Source organism: Vicia villosa, linkage group LG5, assembly GCF_029867415.1.
Source record: "Vicia villosa cultivar HV-30 ecotype Madison, WI linkage group LG5, Vvil1.0, whole genome shotgun sequence".
In the NCBI taxonomy this organism is placed as follows: Eukaryota; Viridiplantae; Streptophyta; class Magnoliopsida; order Fabales; family Fabaceae; genus Vicia; species Vicia villosa.
The window spans coordinates 147,552,937-147,576,317 of record NC_081184.1 but is presented as its reverse complement, the minus strand read 5'-3'; the positions used below and the strand labels follow the sequence as shown (position 1 = coordinate 147,576,317).

General features: G+C 30.9%; 2 protein-coding genes and 1 pseudogene across 2 annotated transcripts; 1 reads left to right on the top strand and 2 right to left on the bottom strand.

Moving 5' to 3' along the window:
* Positions 1–7,826: 7,826 nt before the first annotated feature.
* Positions 7,827–11,064, bottom strand: LOC131607708 (serine/threonine-protein kinase WNK8-like). The gene is made up of 9 exons (XM_058879678.1): positions 10,922–11,064; positions 10,369–10,677; positions 9,575–9,684; positions 9,309–9,502; positions 9,175–9,212; positions 8,838–9,065; positions 8,520–8,740; positions 8,278–8,435; positions 7,827–8,156 (listed from the first exon to the last, which is right to left on the bottom strand). Exons 6-9 carry the CDS (start codon positions 8,996–8,998, stop codon positions 8,013–8,015), a joined length of 684 nt encoding a protein of 227 aa, XP_058735661.1. The 5' UTR covers positions 8,999–9,065; positions 9,175–9,212; positions 9,309–9,502; positions 9,575–9,684; positions 10,369–10,677; positions 10,922–11,064; the 3' UTR covers positions 7,827–8,012.
* Positions 9,189–13,263, bottom strand: LOC131605696 (kinesin-like protein KIN-7N; annotated as a pseudogene).
* Positions 13,264–19,301: 6,038 nt separating this feature from the next.
* On the top strand, positions 19,302–21,257 carry LOC131603087 (berberine bridge enzyme-like 13). The gene has a single exon (XM_058875340.1). The coding sequence runs from the start codon at positions 19,322–19,324 to the stop codon at positions 20,945–20,947; it is 1,626 nt and encodes a 541-aa protein (XP_058731323.1). The 5' UTR covers positions 19,302–19,321; the 3' UTR covers positions 20,948–21,257.
* Positions 21,258–23,381: the final 2,124 nt, after the last annotated feature.

The window sequence follows — 23,381 nt, the reverse complement described above, 5'->3', positions numbered from 1 at the left end:
TTTGTAAAAAAATCACAAATCTTTCTCGATTGTAGTTAAAATTAATGTTTTAAAAATCGGACCGGCCAGTCGGAGCGATTGAACCAGGAACCGATCAGGTATCCGGTCTGGTTCTATTGCTGGATCGGATATGTCATTGAACTGGTGTGAACCAGTCAAAACTGATATAAATCGGTAAAACTAGAAAAACCGGCGATTTTCCAAAACCGGTGGTTTAAATGCATTTTTTATTTTTATTTTTATTTTAAAAACTTAAAACAACACCATTTTAATTATTTTAATGAAAAATAAAAATAAAAAAGACAAGAAAAAAATTTAAAAAATAAAAATAAAAATAAAGATGTTTTGGATGCGGTTAATTTTGTTCAGATGATTTTGATATTGAAGAAGGAGATACCAATTTAAACTTTGAATTTAAATTATGAACTAGTAAATTTATTTAGGATATGATATTTTTTTAAAATTTAAGTGCTAGTTATATATTGTAGAGACTGAATCATTATGTTCGACATGTTTTATACTCATATAATTTTGTTATAACGACCGGTCCAGTCAACCGAATTATCCGATTTAGTCATGCGGTTCGACCAGTGACGCAGTGGTTCGATCAATAAACCAATAACCCAGTATCCTCACCGGTTTAATATCCGGTCCGATTTTTAAAACACTGGTTAAAAGCAAGCAAGCTTCAAGGAGTTGACTAGTTAATGGATTCTATTCTATAGTGGTGCACGAAGCCCTAGGCAAAACATGGTGGAGACGTGAGTTAACTTATAGATGTAAAATGTAACGTTAAAGTCTAATCCATAGTCAACAATGCCTTTATGTGCTAATTTGAGTTGAAAAATTAGACTCTAGGTAAAGCCATAGTTGTGATTTACATTCAATTTTCTTTATCTCTTATATGAAAGCAGTAGAGTCCATTCAGTCCTGCCTGATGCGCATTTAGTGGGGATGAGGAAAACAAACACTCGGTGTTTTATTCTTAGTCGCAAGCTGAAGCTTCAACCTTTGCACATGTTAAAATCTTCATAATTCAATTTTAGTTCAAAACCCATGTGGGTTTGCAAACCATTCAACATATTGATTGCCTTTCGTCAAGGATAACGTCACACGTATGTAATAAGGAAAATAACACATCTCCTTACACACAACTATAACACATCTACTTACATACAATCAATCACATTTTTTTATTAATTAAATATTAAAAATAAAATTGTCTCTCTCCTCTTTTATCTCAATCACCTCCATGATGTCAATTAAAAACGAAATTTAAATTTAAATAAATTTATATTCTCTCTTTTAATTGGTTGTTCCTAAAAATATAGATTTAAGTTCGTGTTCATGCAAATATTTCTCATGTAATAATAAGCAAATATGTACACATATTAGAGCACACAAAATAAATAATTAGAGTTTTAGTTTTGCGTTTAACATTAGCTATATATCAACCATTTAGGGGCACGTTCATAAATAATAAATAATGGTGTTCAAAACCAAACCGGCCTAATAGAAAACCATAAAATCAAACCAAATCAAATTGAAGCTGCAAAGAATTGCATATGGTTCGGATGTGTTTGGGCCATTTTTTAATAAACTGCGCGGTTCGGTTGTATTTTACAAACCAAACCAAACCGCATGATGTTACAACCCCAAATTTCAATTAACTTATATCCAACGCAGACTCAAACCTACTATGCTTTAGTCTTACGATTACTAATAATTTTCTCTTCCTCACACTTAAGGTTTCAATTTAAATCTTCTCAAATCTCTCCTAGCGGTATTGCACATTTTTCTCATCTTCTTTTCCAAATACATATCGATCACATATTTTTTTCAAGTCCTTCATCTCTTAAGTTCTTTCTTTTTCATCTTATTATTTTTATTTAATTGTTCTCTCTTCCAATTACGTTTTTAATGTTCCTTTTCCTATCTAATTGTATCTCTTCCGCTCTTTCTTTTTCGTCTTCTCTAATATTTCATCTTCTCTTTTTTTCTATTTCATTATAATGTTTTTTATATTATTTTATGCTACTACTTTATTTTTTTATTCCATTTTTATTTAATATTATTTTTGTATATTAAATGGAAAGTTGTTATCCGGATATGATAAATTTTGTTGTTATTTGATAACGCATAAATGACTAAATAGAAAGTTATGTTGTCATCAATATATGTATGTATGACTCAATAATTTTTTGTAAAAAAAAATCGAACCAATCCAAACCGCATTGGTTTGGTTTGGTTTGGTTCGGTTTTATTTCTAAAAGTCAACCGAACCAAACCGGCCGCACACTTTTTTCTCTCGCAGTTCGGATGATTTTTACGTCAAAACCGCCCAAACCGCGCCGCGAACACCCCAATCCATAAAGATGTCGTATGAGCATAAATTTTGAGAAAAATATAAAGGTCAATTTTTTGTTAAAAAAAATAGAGAAACAAAATTGTTCAATCACAATACTTAAAGGACCGGTTTGTTTTAGCTTTAAATTTTTTTTTTTTTTGTATTTTTGAAAATAAATTTTTTAAAACCATTTTTTAAAATATTACAAATTTTTTTATGATTATGTTTTTAAAATGAACACTAATTTTGATATTTTATAACATAAACATACATTATTGAAGACCAAAATTTAGTCAAAATTATAATTTTTTTCAAAAAGTTATATTTTAAAAATGATTTTTATAAAAATCTATTTGAAATAGCTTCAAAACTAAATGATTTTTTAAAATTTTGATATCCAAATTTTTTTTCTATAAATAGATGAAATATCTAAAATCACATTTTAAGAATAACTATTCAAACCAAATTTTGTAAAATTTTTTACCCCAAATTATGTAACACTATAAAAATCATTTTTAAAAGCCACAATTAACTGGTCCAAAATCGGTCTATTTATTTACTCAATATTTTAAATATAAGTTTGTGTGTTGTACTTTTTAACTTAGTTATATGTGAGATCGTCGTTTAACAATGATTAATTTTTGCAAAAATGTGTGTTAAGTGTGTGTCTGATTATGAATATACCTCTAAGTTCCCTTAGTAGAGGCAATTGCACCATCTGTAAGTATTTGTGAAGTGGAAAAAGTGACGGAGTCAGAAAAATTATAAAGAGTTCAGGTAAAATTTTAAATACCGCAAATTCACACTTCATATAATATATAAATTGTTATCAATCAAAATAAAAGAGACTCGTTATTTTATCAATAAAAGTATAGTTTAAAATAAAAGAGATGAACCATAACATTACAATAGCGAGTTAAATAAAATCAGGAGGTAAATGTCATTTATGGGACTTCTTTGCGGTGAATGATTGAATAATATCAATATCATCAAGTGACTTGAATATCTTTCGCTCGATGTAACATACCATTAAGTCATTGAACAACACATCGTTGATCTTATTGTGCAATTTAGACTTGATAATCTTTATTGTTGATAAAGCTCTTTCAACGGCTGTTGTCGACACCGACAATATCATAGCTAACTCAATAAATTTGTAGACCAATGAAAATATCAAATGTTTCTCAGTTTGAACCATCTTCATAGGCAAACTTTGAACATCTTCACAAGTGGAAAAGAAAGCATGTCTTTTCACTTGAAGAACATACAAATTTGCCATACAAATTACCACAGTCCCAAAAAAAAATTGGTCTAGAGCCTGAGCAGGTGCCCAGCCTAGGCAAACCTTGTATCCGCCAGTGAGTGAAGGTAATCAGGTGTGCCTCAAAGGAAATTATAAAGTTTTGCGGATGGATTTAGCGGTTACAAGAATCTAACACCACATACATGTCACCACCCGATAAACCCTGTGATTGGTTATAAATATATTTTGGAACCTATAATTTTTTTATTAAAAATAAATTAAAAGAAATCGATTCTCTGACACGTCACAAGTTTAATCTGCGTCAATGCGTGTTTGAGACATGTTAGCATATGTTTAACGCATGCCTTTGTATGCCCGCCACGTGCCAGCATTTTATTCACCCGTGTCTATTTGGCCATTAATATCATAAAGGTCAAATGAAATAAGCCATCTGTTCATGGGATAGTGTTGTTTTTTATTAATAGAGAGTTTCACTCAGCTCTATATTCATGCCAAACTCGAAACATATCGAGTTTCTTTCTTTCTCATCCTTCTTCTTCTTGAATTTTTTGAACCCCGTCTCTTTTGTTTGTTGAGTTTTTCAAGCCTCTTCTACCACTTTCGGAAAAAAAATCATCTTCAAAGAAATATTATATTCAAATATTTGAGATGTCTAAGTACCATATTTTAAAACGATATTTATATCATATTCAAAGGTGTAATTCTAAAATAATTCCTACACTACAGTAGGGTACTAGTACAATGTAACCAAGTTGTTTTATATATCCTAGAAATTTTTTGGTTGATATTCTACTTGTACATTTTAATGGAGTGCTGCAAAATATCTTAAAGAGAACGACTTAGTACACTATTTAATCTAGTAATATCTTTGATGGTAAAAAATCTAATTTAAAAATTATTTCATTATGAAACCACAATTTTTAAGATGGTTCTTTCTACCATATTCAATAGAGAAATTACTTGTTATGGATCAACTATTTCTAACTTCAACAAATAATTTAGGTTTGTGGTAAATAGTTTCAAATGATGGTAACAAAATATGTTTTTTTACTATGAAAAAGGTTGTCATTATTTGACATAAGGCACGCCATTTATGGATGAAACAGTAGAACAAGCTGAAAAGGATAAGGATAAGCAGCTAAAGAATTATAACCCAATAAAATGAGAATAATCATCTTTGCAAAGACTGTGATCTTAATGTATTTGTTGATGATTTGCATGATTATTATGGTGCTTACTAGTATGCCAAAGACATATGGCTTGCTTTGGAAAAGAAGTATAACACCAAGGAAGTCAGTGCTAAAAAGTATATTAAGAGCCAATACCACAAATATCAAATAACTGTCAATAAATTGTTGCAATGAGAAAAATACCCAAGCGTAAGGAATGTTTGAAATATAACAGAGTTGCCACCAAACTTTATTTATTCCAAAATAAAGAGAAAATATCAATAAAACCCACAAAAGAAAATAAAATGGTTGTCGCAACCAAGAGCGGGTTCAGGAGTCGATTATGCAAGGGGAATGTATAAGCCCCTCTCACACCGTTGTATTCAACAAGACTCATTTAGTTATTGGACTAAAGAGGAAATGATTGAGCAAAGGCTTCTTCTTCTCCGAGTACTAGGATACTCGCTTTAGAGTGTGTGGTCCGAATACTTGTCTTTCAATAAGAAGAGGGGGCTACACTCATCATACATCTTTCATAGCAAATCTTTTGGAGTAACAAGGAATTAGGTTATACCTTTAGAGTTTTCTGTCCAAGGACTTATCTCCATCTTAAAATCAACACAATCAATCAAACGTGACATCTTGCCTTAGGGTTTCACTCAAGACATTTTCAGAAAAAGGCATGTTATTTATGTCCTACCGCAACACAGGCCACACATAAGTCTCAAAGTAAGAGCGATAACGTCTAACTGCTAGAATCCAAATGTAACACCGTCCACTAAAAACAAGCAATAAACAAATATTTTCTGGACGAACTACGAAGCTCTGATTTTTTATTGAACTATGGAGATACGTAGGCACAAGATTCAGGAAATCCTGACGAGCACACTAATTTAAAACTTTTTTCCCTAATTAAATACATCCTTAATAGCAAGTAAACCCTAAACAACATCCTTACACATAGAACAAATGAAACGGTTCTCGTTGAGTACAACAAATGTAAGTGGTGCTAATGTTTTTCCCTTGCATAATTGACTCCCGAACTCGAATTTGACAGTGAAACCATTTTCTTCACCCGATGGCAACTCTATATTTTTTCGTGTAGCAACATCTCTCACTTTCTCTCAAATCTCTCCCAAATGTTTGAACATTTACCATATTTGATGATTGATGAAATGAATTGCAACTCAAACAAACTATATTCCTCAATATAAAAATATGTCTAAAGAATGGAGTTTTATCAATACACAACCAAAACAGAATAAAATACTCAACACAATTAAACATGTCGTGCTTGCTTCCCTAGGTCTAAGTCTTTATAGAAAACTCCTCTTTAAATAGTAACATAATCCAGCTGCAAGTCACATAAGATTTAATATATGTTATTGATGAATTAATATTTTCTGGTAAACAATTTATTTTTTAAAAAAATAACTAAATTAACAACATCTTTTTTATAAACAAACGATTTTCAATAATGTGTAGAAGAGTTAAAAAATAAAATAAAATTTAACAATATTTTTAAACAAAGGTGATATATTAAAATTTATTAAATATTAATTTTTTTTCTTTAAAAAAGTGTGGATATTAACATTATTTACGTAGTCTTATCCATGAAATAAAACAGCAACAATATGAAAACCATTGATTAGAAAAGGATTACAAGATTGTACAGAAAAAGAAAAGAACATACAAAAGATTGACGTATTGCTTACCTCAAAAAAAAAAAAAAATTCGAATTTCCTACTTAATTAATGTCGTTTTTCTTGCATGTAGGGAATAGAAAATGAAAAGTGCAGGCCATATACAAAAGAAAACTTTATTCTTGTGTACAGAAAGCAAACCCATGAAATAAAGAATAGAATTTTAACTTTTTGAATTTAATTGAATTAAATAATATCAAATTTTAATTTTTAGACTAGACAAGAGGGGTGCCACCTGAGCCTTTGTTTAAAAAGTAAAAAGGGATTATTAATTTTCTATATTTTCTAGTCTTAGTTTTCTAACTTTATTCTTTATCTACTCTCTTTAATTGTTGTCGTTTTATAGCTTTCAGCTCAAACATCTTCTTGAAGTATCTGTCAATTTCAATGACAAAGATATCATTTGCTTTGCACATGATGATGCATTATATGATCAAGACATGCTGCATTATATAATAATGAAAGCTTTATACACTAGTACAAAAATGTTAATTTACACCCGTTTTTTATTAAATTTACACCCATTATATTTAATAAAAATCGGGTGTATATCCACAGGGTGAGAAATGTCTAACGAATTTACACCCGTTATTTTTAACAAAAATCGGGTGTAATTGGGCGTAATTACGTTTTTAATTACACCCTGTTTTATCAAAAATCGGGTGTAATTGGGCGTAATTACATTTTTAATTACACCCTGTTTTAATAAAAATCGGGTGTAATTGGGCGTAATTACGTTTTTAATTACACCCTGTTTTAATAAAAATTGGGTGTAATTGGGCGTAATTACGTTTTTAATTACACCCTGTTTTAATAAAAATTGGGTGTAATTGAGCGTAATTACGTTTTAATTACACCCTATTTTAATAAAAATCGGGTGTAATTGGACTTAATTACATTTTAATTACACCCTATTTTAATAAAAATCGGGTGTAATTGGGCTTAATTACGTTTTAATTACACCCTATTTTAATAAAAATTGGGTGTAATTGAACTTAATTATCTTTAGGTTGCATGAACCAGATGAGGCAGATATGAATGATATGAACCATCACTAGGATTTTAAACACTTACGTATGATTAGAAATACATTAAATTAGTAATGTATTATTGATATCTAAATTTTATAGATCATAATAATCATGATGTGGGCTATATGCAATAAAGATAAAGTGGTCTTTACAAGATGATCATTATCATTCATCACTAATAGATAGTAATATATCACCCTGACCACCTATCAGTCATATCAGAAAGAAAAGTTACATAGTTGTTACCTAAGTCTTATAGAAAAAGTCAGCAAGAAAATATACTAAAAAAGAAAAAAATACTAACATAGAAAGTAATAATGAAGCTATTTATCAAATCATATATTTACTCTTCCTTTAACATATGTGAAGGAACAACATCTTGAAGAAGACCATGGTCCCTAAGAAAGGAAGTAGTTGTCCCTGGATTACAAAGCTTCCTCTCTTGAGTAAAAGCAGAAGAATTGTAATTATAAGGGTTTACTCAAAGAGGACAATGTATTAACCAATAGCTGTTGATGTTGATGATGGGTCTTTCAGCAATTCAGATGCAGGCAATCTCATAGATGCTGGAACTAAACACTTTTCTATAAATTGCTTCACTTCAGGATCATTCACTTTAGCAAGAGCAGCAGGCTTTACACCCTGAATCAAAAAACATGAGCACAAGCTAAGAACAACATAAAAACAACACAAGTACTTTCATGAAGGAACAAAACATAAACAACATGGAAAACTAAATGAACTCCAATGCCTGCAAACTTACAGAGGTAACTTTCTTATATATCTGCGCCGGATTTTTGCATTCACTATACGGGTACTCACAGGTGATCATTTCCAAGATACACATGCCAAAGGAATATATGTCAACAAGTTCATTATATTCTTCCTCATAAAGCTCAGGAGCCATGAATTCTGGAGTACCTGTTCCCAGCAAGATCAAAAAACAATTATTCAATCAGAAGGTTTAATCAAGTAGAAAGTTTCAGATAAGCTCAAATACAATACCAATAACACTCCGGGCAGTAGGCTGCTGCATGATAATTGCCAATCCGAGATCTCCAATCTTAACTTGCCTATTGTTCCCGTTAACAAAAATGTTATCGCATTTAAGATCCCTGTGAATAACAGGAGGATTATGACTGTGCAGAAAGCACAAGCCACGAAGAATCTGCCTCGCCCAGTTCTTGATAGCTTTCATATCCACATTCTTATGTTTTTTCCTATACCTACAATACAAATCAATACCAATATAAAAACGATGGATAACTCACTCAAAACAAAACTTGAAATCACAACGTAAAAACTCAATTCAACAAAACTCACTGTCGCAAACTCCCAGAAGTAAACAACTCAGTAATCATGTTAATAGTCCTTGTCTTTTCGTCCACCCAAGAGCTATACAACTTGATAATATTTTCCTGTTTCAGTGACTTAAGGAGATGAACCTCAGAATACAACTTCTCCAAATTTTCGGGTAATTGCATAACATCCTCTATACAAATTCGGTTCCAAGGAACTTCTATTCCATCTACTTCATCAAAAGCCTTATACCTAAAATCACATTACAAATCACTAAAACAAATAAACAAACAAACAAACAAATAAAATCCAATACTAATAATAAATAACCAAAGTTGATAAAGAGGGAAAAAAATCATACACAGTCTTAAAAGCTCAATTCCCTAACATTTCATCATACTGTAAAACAAACAGAAATCAATCATTAACATGAATAATAAACAGAAATTCAAAATCAATTAAGCAGCAATAACAATAACAATAACATTAACATACCCGTACGTAACGCAAAGTTGGATCTTTCTCCACAACACCAACATCAGTTTCAGTTTCAAAATCCATAACGACGTCAATACACAAGAAAATCCCCCTCACAAAAAACCAGAGAGGAATCGACCTACATATACCACTGCAGCTCCAATCGAATGAAGCAACACAAATGTTGCCTGCTTGCGCCTTCCATTCACAATCTGAACAAAGCAAACCCGATAAACAAATAATCTATAAGCTGTTTTCATAAGTTAACAGGAAAATGTTTTCACCTGGAGGAGTGCCACAGCAAAGTCTACGATCATCGATATGCTCCACATCAAGTCCAATAAACCAAGCTCCTATTGACACGTCCTCATTGGCATACTTGTGAAGAACATTACTGGTAATAGCATATACAACAACACAAGATTAGCAACAAAATGTCCTCCGAGTTCCTAAATTATTAATTTCGCACTAAATAACATATCGCTTCAAATTCCGCTTCTCTGTAGTTATTATTTGACAACATTCTGTACTAATATATTGTATCCAAAACAATTGTTAAATTCCCCTGCCGCCATTTAACAACACTATGATGACCAAAGCGAAAAATATGCAAAATGTAAAGAAACATGACCAAACATATACCTTAACCGGATCATAACCAAGATCTATTAATGTCAATTGATATTAAAACTCTATGATTCCAAACCCACTATAATAAAAGGCTCATGCTTTTATTAGCTATAAGAGGTTGGGTACTGAATATGAAATGAATTGGAATATTATAGCGTAGGCTAGGAAATCATAAAATACATGAGAAGAGGGAGATTTTGTCATTTTTTGATATAAAGAATAGTACATGATTGAAGCATGGTATCCATATCAAGCACTTTGAATAATTCTATGCCATGGCCTCAAGCTTTACAGGAAAGTTATCGCAAGAATCGCGAATGTGCATATAGAACTTTTAAAGTCCATTACTGAATAATTGCTCCAAAGGTTAGAAGTAGGTAGCTGACTAAAACAATAACTTTTTTAATAATCCTAAGTCAATTGAAGATATGAACAGTTATGAACTTACAGGAGTTGTATCGCTTGGTGGGAATGATTGATAATTTCGAGGAGGAGTCAATTGAAGAGAATCAAGGTCCGCAACATAACCATTGTTCATTTTCAACCACATATCTTCATCGGCCACATTGCTGAAAGCGTTTGGAAGAGGACTACTATCTGGCGGACTACTATCTAGCAATGATGAATTCTTTGATCGCTTGACAACAAAAGCACTTGCTGTCTTTAAACAGGGGGATTTAAATATATCTCCTTGAGACGCACTGTTAAAGTCACTGTACTCTTCCATAAATCCTTGTCTCCTCGAATATTTAGGAGCCTAACAGCACACGAGAATTATTGGAACAACAAAATGGAGCAAAAATGTCGAAGAAAAGAAGTTAACTAAAAGTCTGAAAAGCAACATAAAAAGGAAAACTATGAATTGTTCAGAGGAACAAATATGTTCATGCATATATACACAAAAATGACAAAGTTGTGCAAGGAAAGGTTATATTAAAATTAGAAAGTATATAGCATTTAGCTTCATATAGCCTTATTAGTTCATTTCTTATGAGATGTACCTGGTTGTCATCCGTCCCACAGTTTGAGATCGAGAACGATGTAGTATTTGAATTTTCAATTTTCATCTGTTCCTCTTTCATCCATTGATTACGCGATTTTCTCTCCTCTTCTAGTTCCATTTCAAGCTTCGCACGCTCCATTTCATACTAAATAGTGGAATATGAATACATAATTAACACAACAACGTAAAAGAGATTTCAATTAAAGCTTTAGCCTGAATTATTTGTAACTCTGCAGAGTGCAGATAAACTTTAAAAGTTAAACCTGCCTTGAGCAAATCGTTCCTGAGTTTAAGAACCTCTTGCTCGAGCACCCCAGCATGGGATCCCTAAACAGAAAGTATTAGTATTAAGATTTTGAGACATGAGGTGTAAACAAAAACAAGCATTATAAGACAATTACCTCAAGTTTCTTTCGAAGCTCTTCAATCTCTAACTGTTGCCGCTTTAACAATGCTGCATCTGTCAGAATCTGTACAATTCCAACCATTAAGAAATTTGTTTAACAAACAAGAACTTAAGTAAAATCATGCAAATAGAAACAAACATTTCCCGACAAAAACAAGTAAAATGTAGAGAAAATTTCAGGCTTATTCCATTTCCTTGGCCTGAGTTAGCTTCCTAATATGATTGTCCTAATTCGTCTCCGATTTTCTTCTTCAATAGATAGTTTAGTTATATACAATGATTATTCAAGTAAATCAACTGATGTTAGACAACACAACACTACAGACTTGCATAATTCTGCCACCAATACAAGCCAAGTCTTGCCAATAAATCGCTTTAAAGTTTCTTCAATTTTTGGCAAATTTCAAAAGAAAAAAATAGCTATTAACTTGAAAGCTAATATGCATGCTCACTCTCAGTAAGATTTGCATGGTGGAAAATGGCAGTAATTGTATAATAGTGCAAACGTTTCACAATTCTAAAAATATGAGTGACAACACAAGCATCCACAAAACTAAACAATGTAACCTCTATATCATAATGAAAGTCAAATTATTAAACAATGTGAAACATAAATGGAGAAAAAAATATATTAAATAGGGTAACAAATACAGACCTCATTCACTTTGAACACAATTGGTTATGCGGCTGGCTCTACTAGCAAACTAAAGAGTTCCCTTTGTTTCTTCTATGTGAACCTAATTGATTTAAAAATATTGGCGTTGTGAAATCATATGCTAATCATCAAACAAATAAGAAAAAGAGAGACAACATGGCCTCTACCTCTTCTGGTGCTACGGTACAAATAATAGACGTTTTGGCATTTCCACCGAGAGCAGGTTGGAGTATTCGTGTTAACTTACTATCACGATATGGGATATGCCCCCTACAACAAAAATGCAATATATCCAACATTATTAACTTAAAAGATATAGAATAATGTACACAAAGCAGAGCCAAAAAATTTATACTTTTGTTTTGAGCCATCACTTAGTTTATTAATCACATTTCCTAGAATCATCAAGCTCTTGTTAATATATTTTCCTTCTTTCAAACGTACTCCATCAGCTCCGGTCTTTGCGATCCTTTCAGATCCAGCAAGATCTACTAAATTCTAATTCCACAAACTCAACTATATAAGTATGCAACTTTGTAAGAAATTCTTATATAAAAGTAATATAGAAGGAAATGAAATAGTACAAACCAAGACTGAAACTCGAACTATGTCATTTGAAGAATCATCAGAAGAATTGAAATCCTTCCCCTTGCTTTCAATCACCTTCATATTTCATCGAATACCTTGCGAGCAAGGACAAAATCTGCATTTTTCTTCATTTGAACTGGTAAGCGCTCATCCAATTTAGCTTTATGATGTTGTATACTAGCTTTAATTTTAACTTAAACCAAAATCTGCACCGAAATCGAATCACAATCAAACTGTAGTCGAGCCTGTAATTGAGTCGAAAACGTAAATCAAATTTTGAAACAAAACTCAATTTGAAATCGAAACAAACATGTACTGAAAACTTGGCTCGAATGCAAAATATGAACCTTGAAAACTCTGCTCGAATCCAAACTCCGCACTGAGTCGGAACCTCCAAACTCAAAGCAAAATAGAACAGAGTAGCAATTGGATTCTGAACAAAAAAACCTTCGCGAACACCAAACATAGCCGTGAAGCCCAAATAGAACCGCGGAACCGAAATTGAAACAATTCCAAATCGAAAACTGAATTCGATTGTTGGTTGTTTGTTCTATCAATTTTTTCTGAAAAACTAGATGAAGAGTTTGAGTGTACTGTTGTTGTTGTTATGTGAGGAAGATGAGAGAAAAAAATAGCTTTTGGAAAATAAGCGCTGCTTTTGGAAAAAGCCCTTAAGTTTATGGGATTTTTTTTCCGGGTTTGGACTCAAATTTGAAGAAATCAATATACAAATAAACATTTTAAGCCAATAGTTTTAAAAGTGAATATATAAAACAGGTAGTTAAAAGGCGAGTTAATAAAATAGATCGTATTTTGTAAATGTGTTTAGAATAATATTAATATTTTGAGTATTAAAATTTTTTTAAAAAATTAATCAATGTAAATTTACACCCGTTTTAAATTTAACAGGAGTAATTGGGATTTGATAATAATAATATTTTTAATTTACACCCATTATGTTTAAAATAGGGTGTAAATTGTCACATGCTAATACTTAAAATGACACTATATTTACAAAATTGCCACCGCATTTCTTATTTACACCCTTTTTTAGTATATTGGGTGTAAATTTTCACATTATATTGTTCTTTTTACACTAGTGATAACAAAAGACTATTTTATGATATTGTTTTAAAAATTTACAGGGAAAAATATTGTATAGAGAATAATGTAGTCTCTGTCCCAAATAAATATCACTGAAAATATTACGTACTCTTGAGTATTCTTTTAGTTTTGAATACAATTTTTTCTTTCAATTATATCCGCTAATCAATGTTATATTCATTACTTTTAATTAATATTCTCAATAATTAAAATATATTAATAATTTAATACACTAATTTTGTTATCTTTTTTATTTTATTTATCATATTTTTATAATTTAATAGAAATAGAAAATTACAACACTTTTAAAACAGAAGGAATAATTATTACTTTGATAATTGTTTGTCTAGAGATTGAATCAAGAAATCTTAGAAAGAAATTCGCTAAATGCAATAAGTATGAAGAACACAATATGATTGATTCAACTTCTATCTTATGTTTAAGCGCACTAGATTGTATAGTAGATAAGAGCCCTTGTGTTTTTAGATTATCGATAGCTTTTTTTATTCTTATACATGAGAATTTCTATAATGAATCTGATTTAATTTTGATTTTTACAAAAATATATAATTACAAATTTACAACCTTACAATCCACTCTAATGTTGGAAGTCTTCAAATTGTAAGGTGATCCACATCACAATTGAATATTTAGGCCTAATTCAATAGTTCTTGGTTATGATCAATCACAAACAAACGATGTATTGATTCGTTATTTATTTCTCTTTATTTCTATTGACATTGTAATTTCTTTCTTCTTTCTTTCATAAACAAAAACCGTTTGAAGAGAAAAAGTTTAAAACAAGCATTTGAAAAATAGATTAAAATCAAAGATTCACAAAATATTTAGCACACAAAAAAAAAGACATCAAAAGTTCCGAGAGGTTAAGTTGTTAAGAGTTTCTTCAATATAAGAACTAATTTTTCATTGTTTAATCTATTTTATATTGGATCAATTGTGATATTGCATTTAGGTAACCTTTAAGTAATTTAAACTAATTTAATTTATTTTAATGGTGATTTCAATAAACAATCTATATATATATATATATATATATATATATATATATATATATATATATAACTCAATCAATTTATATTTGACTCCACAAATTATTAAAATTAATATTGTTTAGCATAAATTACACTCAGCTCTCATGAGATCTATTTAAATAACACTGATATTTTATTTAATTTTAAAATATACACCAACCTACCGTGAAATCTATTAAAATGACATCGACACTTCTTTTAAGTTTTAGTGACAACTAAAACTGTAGGTATATAATACTCCTTCCATTTCTATTTATAAGTAAATTTTGACTTTTTTTAGTTCATTGAGTAAATGATATATTTAGACTATATATAAGTTAGATACATCAATTATTTAATAAATCTAAAAAATTAAAATTTGCATATAAATAGGAATGGAGGGAGTATATGATATTTACTTATGATTTTTGGTCTGTTATTAAAAAATTTGGTTGAAAACATGTATGTTTAGGAAAAGTTAGTGCATATTTTAAAATTAGAGGGAGGTGTTAATGTCATTTTAACTGACCTTAAAAGAGATGAGTGTAATTTTTTCTATTATTTAATAATAAACAACACACTTTTTGAATTGCTTCATAAAACAACTTAGAACGTCACGTGTATTTACTCCAATAATAAAAACAGTAAGTTCCGGAATTTAAGTATAAAGATGTTCCAAAGATGCCTATGATTTGCTTCAAGGTTACTTGCTTGTTGGCGTAGTTGTATGTTGAAGTTGTTTTTTTTTTTCATCTATTGGTGATGTGCTTCCAAAACTTCATGTTGGAGCCTGAGGGCCTCCAGTGTTGTTATAGTAGCAACGTCAAAACTGCTGAAATGACCCATGTGAACTGGTTCAAGAGGAGACACGCATTGAGCACTGTGAGTTTTTTAATACCAACATTAAATATCAGTATTCCACAAGATATCCTAAACCTAGACATAATGGACCGCATAGTAGATAAGAGCATAGATTTCCTTGCTTGTGTCTCTAGATTCTAAGTAGCTTCCTTTGTATCTGAATAAAAAAAAACATCTATAACTATATGTAAACTTGATCTTCTTGAATATCAGGTGGAGTAGCCTTAAACCATATTTTCTTTTAAGAGGTAGTCCAATTTATGAACTCTACCTACAAATTTTAGGGTTATTTTAAAATGGACTATCCGGCGCTAAATCGATCAACTCTAACATGTCTAGGATATTTTAGGGCCGGTCCAAAAGAGTTATATTATAATGAGTCTGAAAATTACTATCCAAATTCGATTTTAAATGAACTTCAGATTACCCGATTCTAAACGACTCTTTTCCAATAACAAAATTAAAATAAAAAATCCATAATATTTATTATAAATAAAATCAAAAATTATATTATTTTAAATATAATATATTGTTAACTACTATATTATCTATTATAAATACTGGAATGTGTTTTTAAATACAATATATGTCTAAATTGTCTAAAATAATATTTGCATATTTAGCATAACAAAAATTAATAGAATACGAGAAAACAATGTTGATTATATTAATGTATAATATTTAAAAGAGAAAGATTTGACAAAATAGAGATAAAATTTAGCAAAGTAAAAAAAAAAATCAATGTGTTATTTTGAAATAACACTATAAAAATTAATATATTTTTAAAAAAAATTTATAACCATGTGGATTTAATGGACTACTCACGATTCATACAGATTAACCTCAATGAATGGCGAATTATTATAGTCGGACTAAAAAAACCTTTAAAATATAGACTTTAATTTAAAGGTGAAAGCCTTATAATTTTTTGGATCAAAACAGGTCGGTTCATAAATACTAGTCCACTATAGTTATTACATTACTCATATATTATACTATTCATAGTGATAAATCAACATCTTGTAAAGTCTAAACTCATGTTTAATTGGCTTCCGTCTTAACACAATTATTTATTTATAATTGTTGTAATGAATATGTATACTACTTATTAACTTACTTTTATAAGTTGAACACATTAGGTTTCTTATTGGCTTCGGAATCCTAAAAAGATGGTAAGCAATAATAATCACATTGTAAAGCTCTTTCATAAATCATAAGTCATGGCGACAAATTGACACGTTTGTCATGATCGTTCATTCATAGAAGGAAAGACGTATGTTTAGGCAACAATCAAGGATTCATTCAAAGAGGAAAAGTTATTATTGATGATTCAAAATTTGAAATATGTAAAAAGTAAATAAATAAACAAATAAGGCAAAGGGGCCTTATTGCATGTACCTTTTGACCCTCACTTGGCCTCTAATTTTGATTGAGGTTGTTGAACCACCCCTGTTCTATTCTACTTTGTTTCTTTTTGTCAAAACACTCGGGAGATCTACATTCTTCAATAATTTTGTTTGCATTCAATCACATATTCATGTGTAAATAAATTTTGCTTTTAAGTAAGGGTGGAAAAGGTCCGACATATGTGTCAACCGACACAAAATATTCATAAATTTTGTTAATACTATTTTAATATTTAAAGTGTAATCATGTTATGTAAGTTCAATTAATCCTTGTTCAAAAACATCTTATTGCAATTAGATTGAAGGAGGCTAAAACCACTTGATTTCAGAAATGATATTTGAATTGGATTAGGAATGGGATAGTAATGTTGAAATATGTTTAAAGTCCTTTTAAATTTTGGTATTTTTACTTTTCGTTTCTCTAAAATTAGAAACTTTCACTTTTTCGTCCTTTTAAAAAAACTTGTTAAAAGTCTTCCCTCTATAAAATTTCGTTAAACATCCTCCTTTAAGATTAGAAATTTTAACTTTTTATTCCTCTTCCAACTTAGCGACTGAATTAACGACAGCTTTTAGAGATGATTACTACTTAACGATTGAAACAATGACAATTTTAACGATGATTTTAGTATGAGGGACCAAAAATTAAAATTCATAATTTTAAAAGGATGACTTTTTAACAAAATTTTTAGAAGACAAAAAATAAAAATATTTAATTTTAAAAAGACATTAAATATATTTAATCCAAATTTTAAAATAATTATTTAAATCTCCTTCTCTTACCTAAATTACGTGTATATTTTACTTGTTTTTATAAAATGTTATATGATAAAACAAAAAAAAATATTTTTAAATTTTTTGCTAATTAAGGTGGGCGGATGTTCTCCGTCCTCATCTCTAAAATTGTTTGGAGAGATTTTGTTGTTCATCCTCCTCTTTGCATAAGAAAGTTTTTCACCCCATAAGGTTTTGAACGATATAATTTTCGTAAAAAGTAGCAATAGTAAATGCAAATTGGTATCTCTACCATTAAATATTAAATGTCAAATTAGCAAATAAAGTTGAGTAACTTAAAAACTTATAGAATTAAAATTACAAATTTAAAAAACAACTTAAATTTTGATAGGAGAGAATAGAGAAAGGAAAATTTGTCAACCAATCATGTGATAGGTAAGAGATTTGACCTGTCATAAACTTTGAACATATTTATTTATACAAAATATAGATCAAGACAACTTATTCTCATACTGATATTTTTCAAACCACCCTGGTTTTCATTCATAGTAGGCTGCTTTTACTAATGCCGTTGTCTTTAAAATAATTCACAATTACACCACAACTTACATTATTTTTGTATGCATTCAAAAACTACATTGCATCTTAAACAACTATGGTTCTACCTAAGTTAAGCCTTAGTTGAGATTGAAAATTCCCTCCTACATTAATTAATTAATTACTCTCTTTCCAAACAAGTATTCCAAAACTTGAACATGGGCCATTATGCTTTAAGCAACACCATTATGTGAAGCAACAAATATACTAATTGATTTAACTTCTGGACTGTGGACCATACTGTTATAACCACCAAAAAACCAACGAATTTGGATTTACTTTAAATTTATGGATATCATAGATAACAACAACATATAAAATAATGATACAGAATATGCTTTATTTGTTGTATGATCATATAATGCTGCAAGTATATAGACATTCTTATCTCTTATGGGGCCATTCAAGACTAGTGCTTAATCTTGCACATGTCTAATGGACAATACCAATGGACACAATTTCTTGTTTTCACACACTTACATATCTAGCAAGAACCATTTAAAGCCAGACTCTTTTGTACGAACGACGAACTGACCCAACACAGAGATTGTTAACATTTATCAGGATTCGAATTTGAGACCTTTACAAGATTGCACTCTAAAGTCTCAAATCGTTGCATATCTCTATTGAGCGAAAACCATTTAAAACACTACTACTCTACATGAACTGACCTAACACAAAAATTGTTAACACCTAATAAAATTATAACGTGCATGAGATCTTAGGAGTAGCACACTCTCTGGTCTTCAGCCTTCGTCAACAGATCAACCCATGAGGGTACGGAAGTGAAAGTGGTACATGTTATTGGAAACAAGTTAACATGAAGCAAAGTATATATTCCACACTATCATAATCAAAATTAGAATGTTGACCCCAAAACAAAACCAATAATACTCTTCATGTGTGTGTGTATGACGTATGTATTAGCTCAAATTTCTCTATTATGATTCATAACTTTAGTATAGTTGCTCACATTATATATAGATCATTTGTGACACCTTCCTTCATCACAAAAATGAGAACAAACACAAGAGTTGTGAACATGGTGTCACCAATTTCACCCTTGCCAATTTTTGTCCTTCTATTATCAACACTTTCATTAAAAGTTTCATCTTTGTTACTTCAAGAAAGTTTTGTCCAATGTCTCAACCAGAATTCAGACAGAACATATCCATTTCACACAACAGTCTACACTCCAAACCAACCTTCATTCAAAACCCTCCTTGATTCCTTAGCAATGAACCTAAGGTGTGTGGAACCATCAGTACCGAAACCCGAATTTATATTCACACCCTCCCAAGATTCTCATGTCCAAGCATCAGTGATTTGTTCCAAGAAACTTGGAATCCATTTGAGGGTAAGAAGTGGTGGACATGACTATGAAGGACTCTCATATGTTTCCGAAATCGAAACACCTTTCATAGTGATCGATTTAATCAAACTTCGCGGTATAAACATCGATACCAAAACCAACACTGCTTGGGTCCAATCCGGTGCCACGATCGGCGAAGTCTATTACAAAATTTACGAAAAAAGTTCGATTCTTGGTTTCCCTGCAGGCCTATGCACAAGCTTAGGTGTTGGTGGACACATAACAGGAGGTGCATATGGAACATTGATGAGAAAATATGGCCTTGGTGTTGACAATGTCTTAGATGCTCTAATCGTCGATGCGAATGGTAAAATTCTCGACCGAAAAGTCATGGGAGAGGAACTATTTTGGGCTATAAGAGGTGGTGGAGGTGGAAGTTTTGGTGTACTTCTTTGGTGGAAGATAAAGCTTGTTCCTGTTCCACCAACAGTTACGGTTTTCACTATCACCAAAAGTCTAGAACAAGGTGCTACAAAAATTCTCCATAGATGGCAAGAAGTAGCACCTTTTGTTGATGAAAACCTCTTTGTAAGAGTCATCATTCAACCAGCTAGTAGTGTTGCAAACAAAACTCAAAGAACAATCACAACTTCATACAATGCTGTTTTTCTTGGTGAAGCAAGAACACTACTCCAAGTCATGAAAACTAGTTTTCCTGAATTGGGTTTGACAAGGAAAGATGTTCAAGAAACTAGCTGGATAAAATCTGTTCTCTATATTGCTGGATTTCCAAATGATACACCACCTGAAGTTCTTCTTAAAGGAAAACCAACTTTCAAGAATTTCTTCAAAGCAAAATCAGATTTTGTGAGGGAACCAATACCAGAAACTGGTCTTGAAGGATTGTGGCAAAGGCTATTGATTGAGGATATACCTTTGATGATTTGGACTCCATATGGTGGAAAAATGAGTGAGTTTTCAGAATCTGATAGCCCTTTTCCACATAGAAATGGAACATTGTATAAAATTCAGTACTTGTCTATATGGCAAGAAGGTGAAAAGAATGTTGCAAAGCATGTTGATTGGATAAGGAAGCTTTATAACTACATGACACCTTATGTGTCTAAGTTTCCAAGAGAAGCTTATGTGAATTATAGGGATCTTGATTTGGGAAGTAACACTAAGAATAGTACAAGTTACATTGAAGCAAGTGGTTGGGGTTATAGGTATTTTAAGGGTAATTTTGATAAGTTGGTTAAGATAAAGACTAGAGTGGATCCTGAAAATGTGTTTAGGCATGAACAGAGTATTCCACCACTTCCTATATGAAAAATGGGGAAGGCATGAAATGGGAAATAAGACAAAAATAAAGATACATTTAGGTTTGTTATTTTGTTTTTTTTTTTAATGTTGTATGTAAGATAGTGCTGATTAATGTTTGGTGTATTTGTAATGTGAATGTTTGTGTGAGAGTGATTTAGGGGCCTAGTTGCTTGCAAGTGTTGTTATTTCAAGCAAAAAGTGTTGTGCAACTAGTGGTTTTTTGAAGTACAAGAGTTTTCTACATATATGATTATGATATATATGATTATGATGTAAATTAATTGTTACTGATATACTACTACTAGCTTATTATGAATTTAATTTGATAATTTTTGTATATTCTATTTATATGATACTGCTCTCTCTCTTTTCTTTTCTTTTTTTTTTATATATAAGCAACAGTATACATGTACTTAGACTAAATTTGGACAAAGTGTTGAGCCTTTAAAATAAATTCATAAAAATATTTAGTCTTAATTGATCTTAAATATAAAATGCATGAAATATTGAAATAGACTTTATAAAAAGATGTAAAGTTTTTAAAGTGGCGTAATTATGGATGGCAATGGATACCCATAGGTACGGATACTAGTCTTCCGCTACCCATCCGTTTAATAAAAATGATATCCATATCCGCTCCATACCCGTGTTGTGGATATCTGCCGGGTGAGTATCCGTGATATTTTAAATATCCGCGGGTATTTATGGATACCCATGGATACTTTTTTAATTGAAATTTATTAATTTTTTTTATATATTGAATAGAAAATTTATCTTTTTATTAATAGAAAAGTATGTGTTATACATTTACTATATTAAATTCAAAAGCATCTTATAATGAATATTGATGTAGAATGTGAGAAAATGTTAAAAGAATATTTAAGTATACTAATTGATATTAAAAGATATTCAAGCATAATAATTTTAAAAGGATATTTAAGTAATTTTAATCACTATTAACGGATATGGATACCCACGAATATGGATACCATCAAATCCATATCCGTACCCGTAAGTAAACGGATAACTAAATATCCATTTATAATACCCGTGGATACCCGTTAAGCTATCCAACCCGTGCCCGTGACGGATTTTATCCGTGGATACCCGTGGGTATGGTTTTTTTGCCTAGGCATAATGTGTTTTAAGGGAGGCGTAATATATTAAAAGCTTTTTATAGATTATTTTCCCAAATCAATTGCAATTGCTCCAACCCTAATCCCTTGTTCTAAAGAATCAAGGATGGTTTTGAATGAATGTTCATTTGGAATGTAGATTGTTGGGTGAAATGGACATGTTCTGTTTGAATTCATGTTGAGACATTGGACAAAACTTTCTTGAAGTAATAAAGATGAAACTTTTAATGAAAGTGTTGATAATAGAAGGACAAAAATTGGCAAAGATGAAATATGTGACCCTTGCCCAACATAATATATGCTTCTGGTTGAAGTTATAGACTTTTTGGTTGGCGATGCTTCTGGTTTTGAGGATTTATCTATCTATCCAATAGTTGGTTTGGAGGATTTATCTATCTATCCAATAGTTGGTTTTGGTGGACTCGGAAAAACAACACTTGCTCAACTCATCTTCAATCATGAAAGGGTAGTCAACCACTTTGATCTAAAAAATTTGGTATGTGTTTTTGAAGATTATAGTTTGAAGAGAATGACAAAAGCCATCATAGAAACAGAATCTGGCCATGCTTGTGCAGAACTGGATCTTGAGCCATTACAAAGAAAACTTATAGATTTGCTAAAAGGAAAAAGGTATATGTTAGTGCTGGATGATGTATAGGATGGTGAACAAGAGAATTGGTGGCATGTGGGGGAAAAGGCACTTCAGTTTTGGTCACCTCTCATAATCTAAAGTCTCAGAATTTGGGTTGGGCCTAAAATGCAAAGAAAACACGGGACAGGATTGGCAAAAAATAGCTCACATTCAATCTACTATCTACATATTACTAAGAAATTGACCAAAGTGACAAAATTACCCTTCTCACTAAAAAAATATTACATTATAAATTGGACAAAATAGTAATTAACAAAATCACCCTATCACTTTTCTATTGTCCAATGAAAATGAAGACTTTTGCCAAATGTCAATTGCAATATTTAGGATTCAACTTTTTCTCCCCAACACATAGGGGTGTAAGCGGATCAGAAAAAACCAATTAAACCGACAATCCAAACCAAACCAAACCGAAATAAAACCGATTGTTTATGGTTTGGTTCTAAAACCGAACCGAACCAATAAAAACCGATGTGGTTTGGTTCGGTTCTCGGTTTTAGTTTTTAGGAGCCGCCAAACCAATGAACTAAACCAATAGAAATAATTACGTTCTAAATTCTTTATTCCACCCTTCATTAAGCTCAAAATTTGCACCTTTCCAACCATTCTCCATCTTTGTTTTTACTTTCTTCCTTTAAGCAAAACACGCATT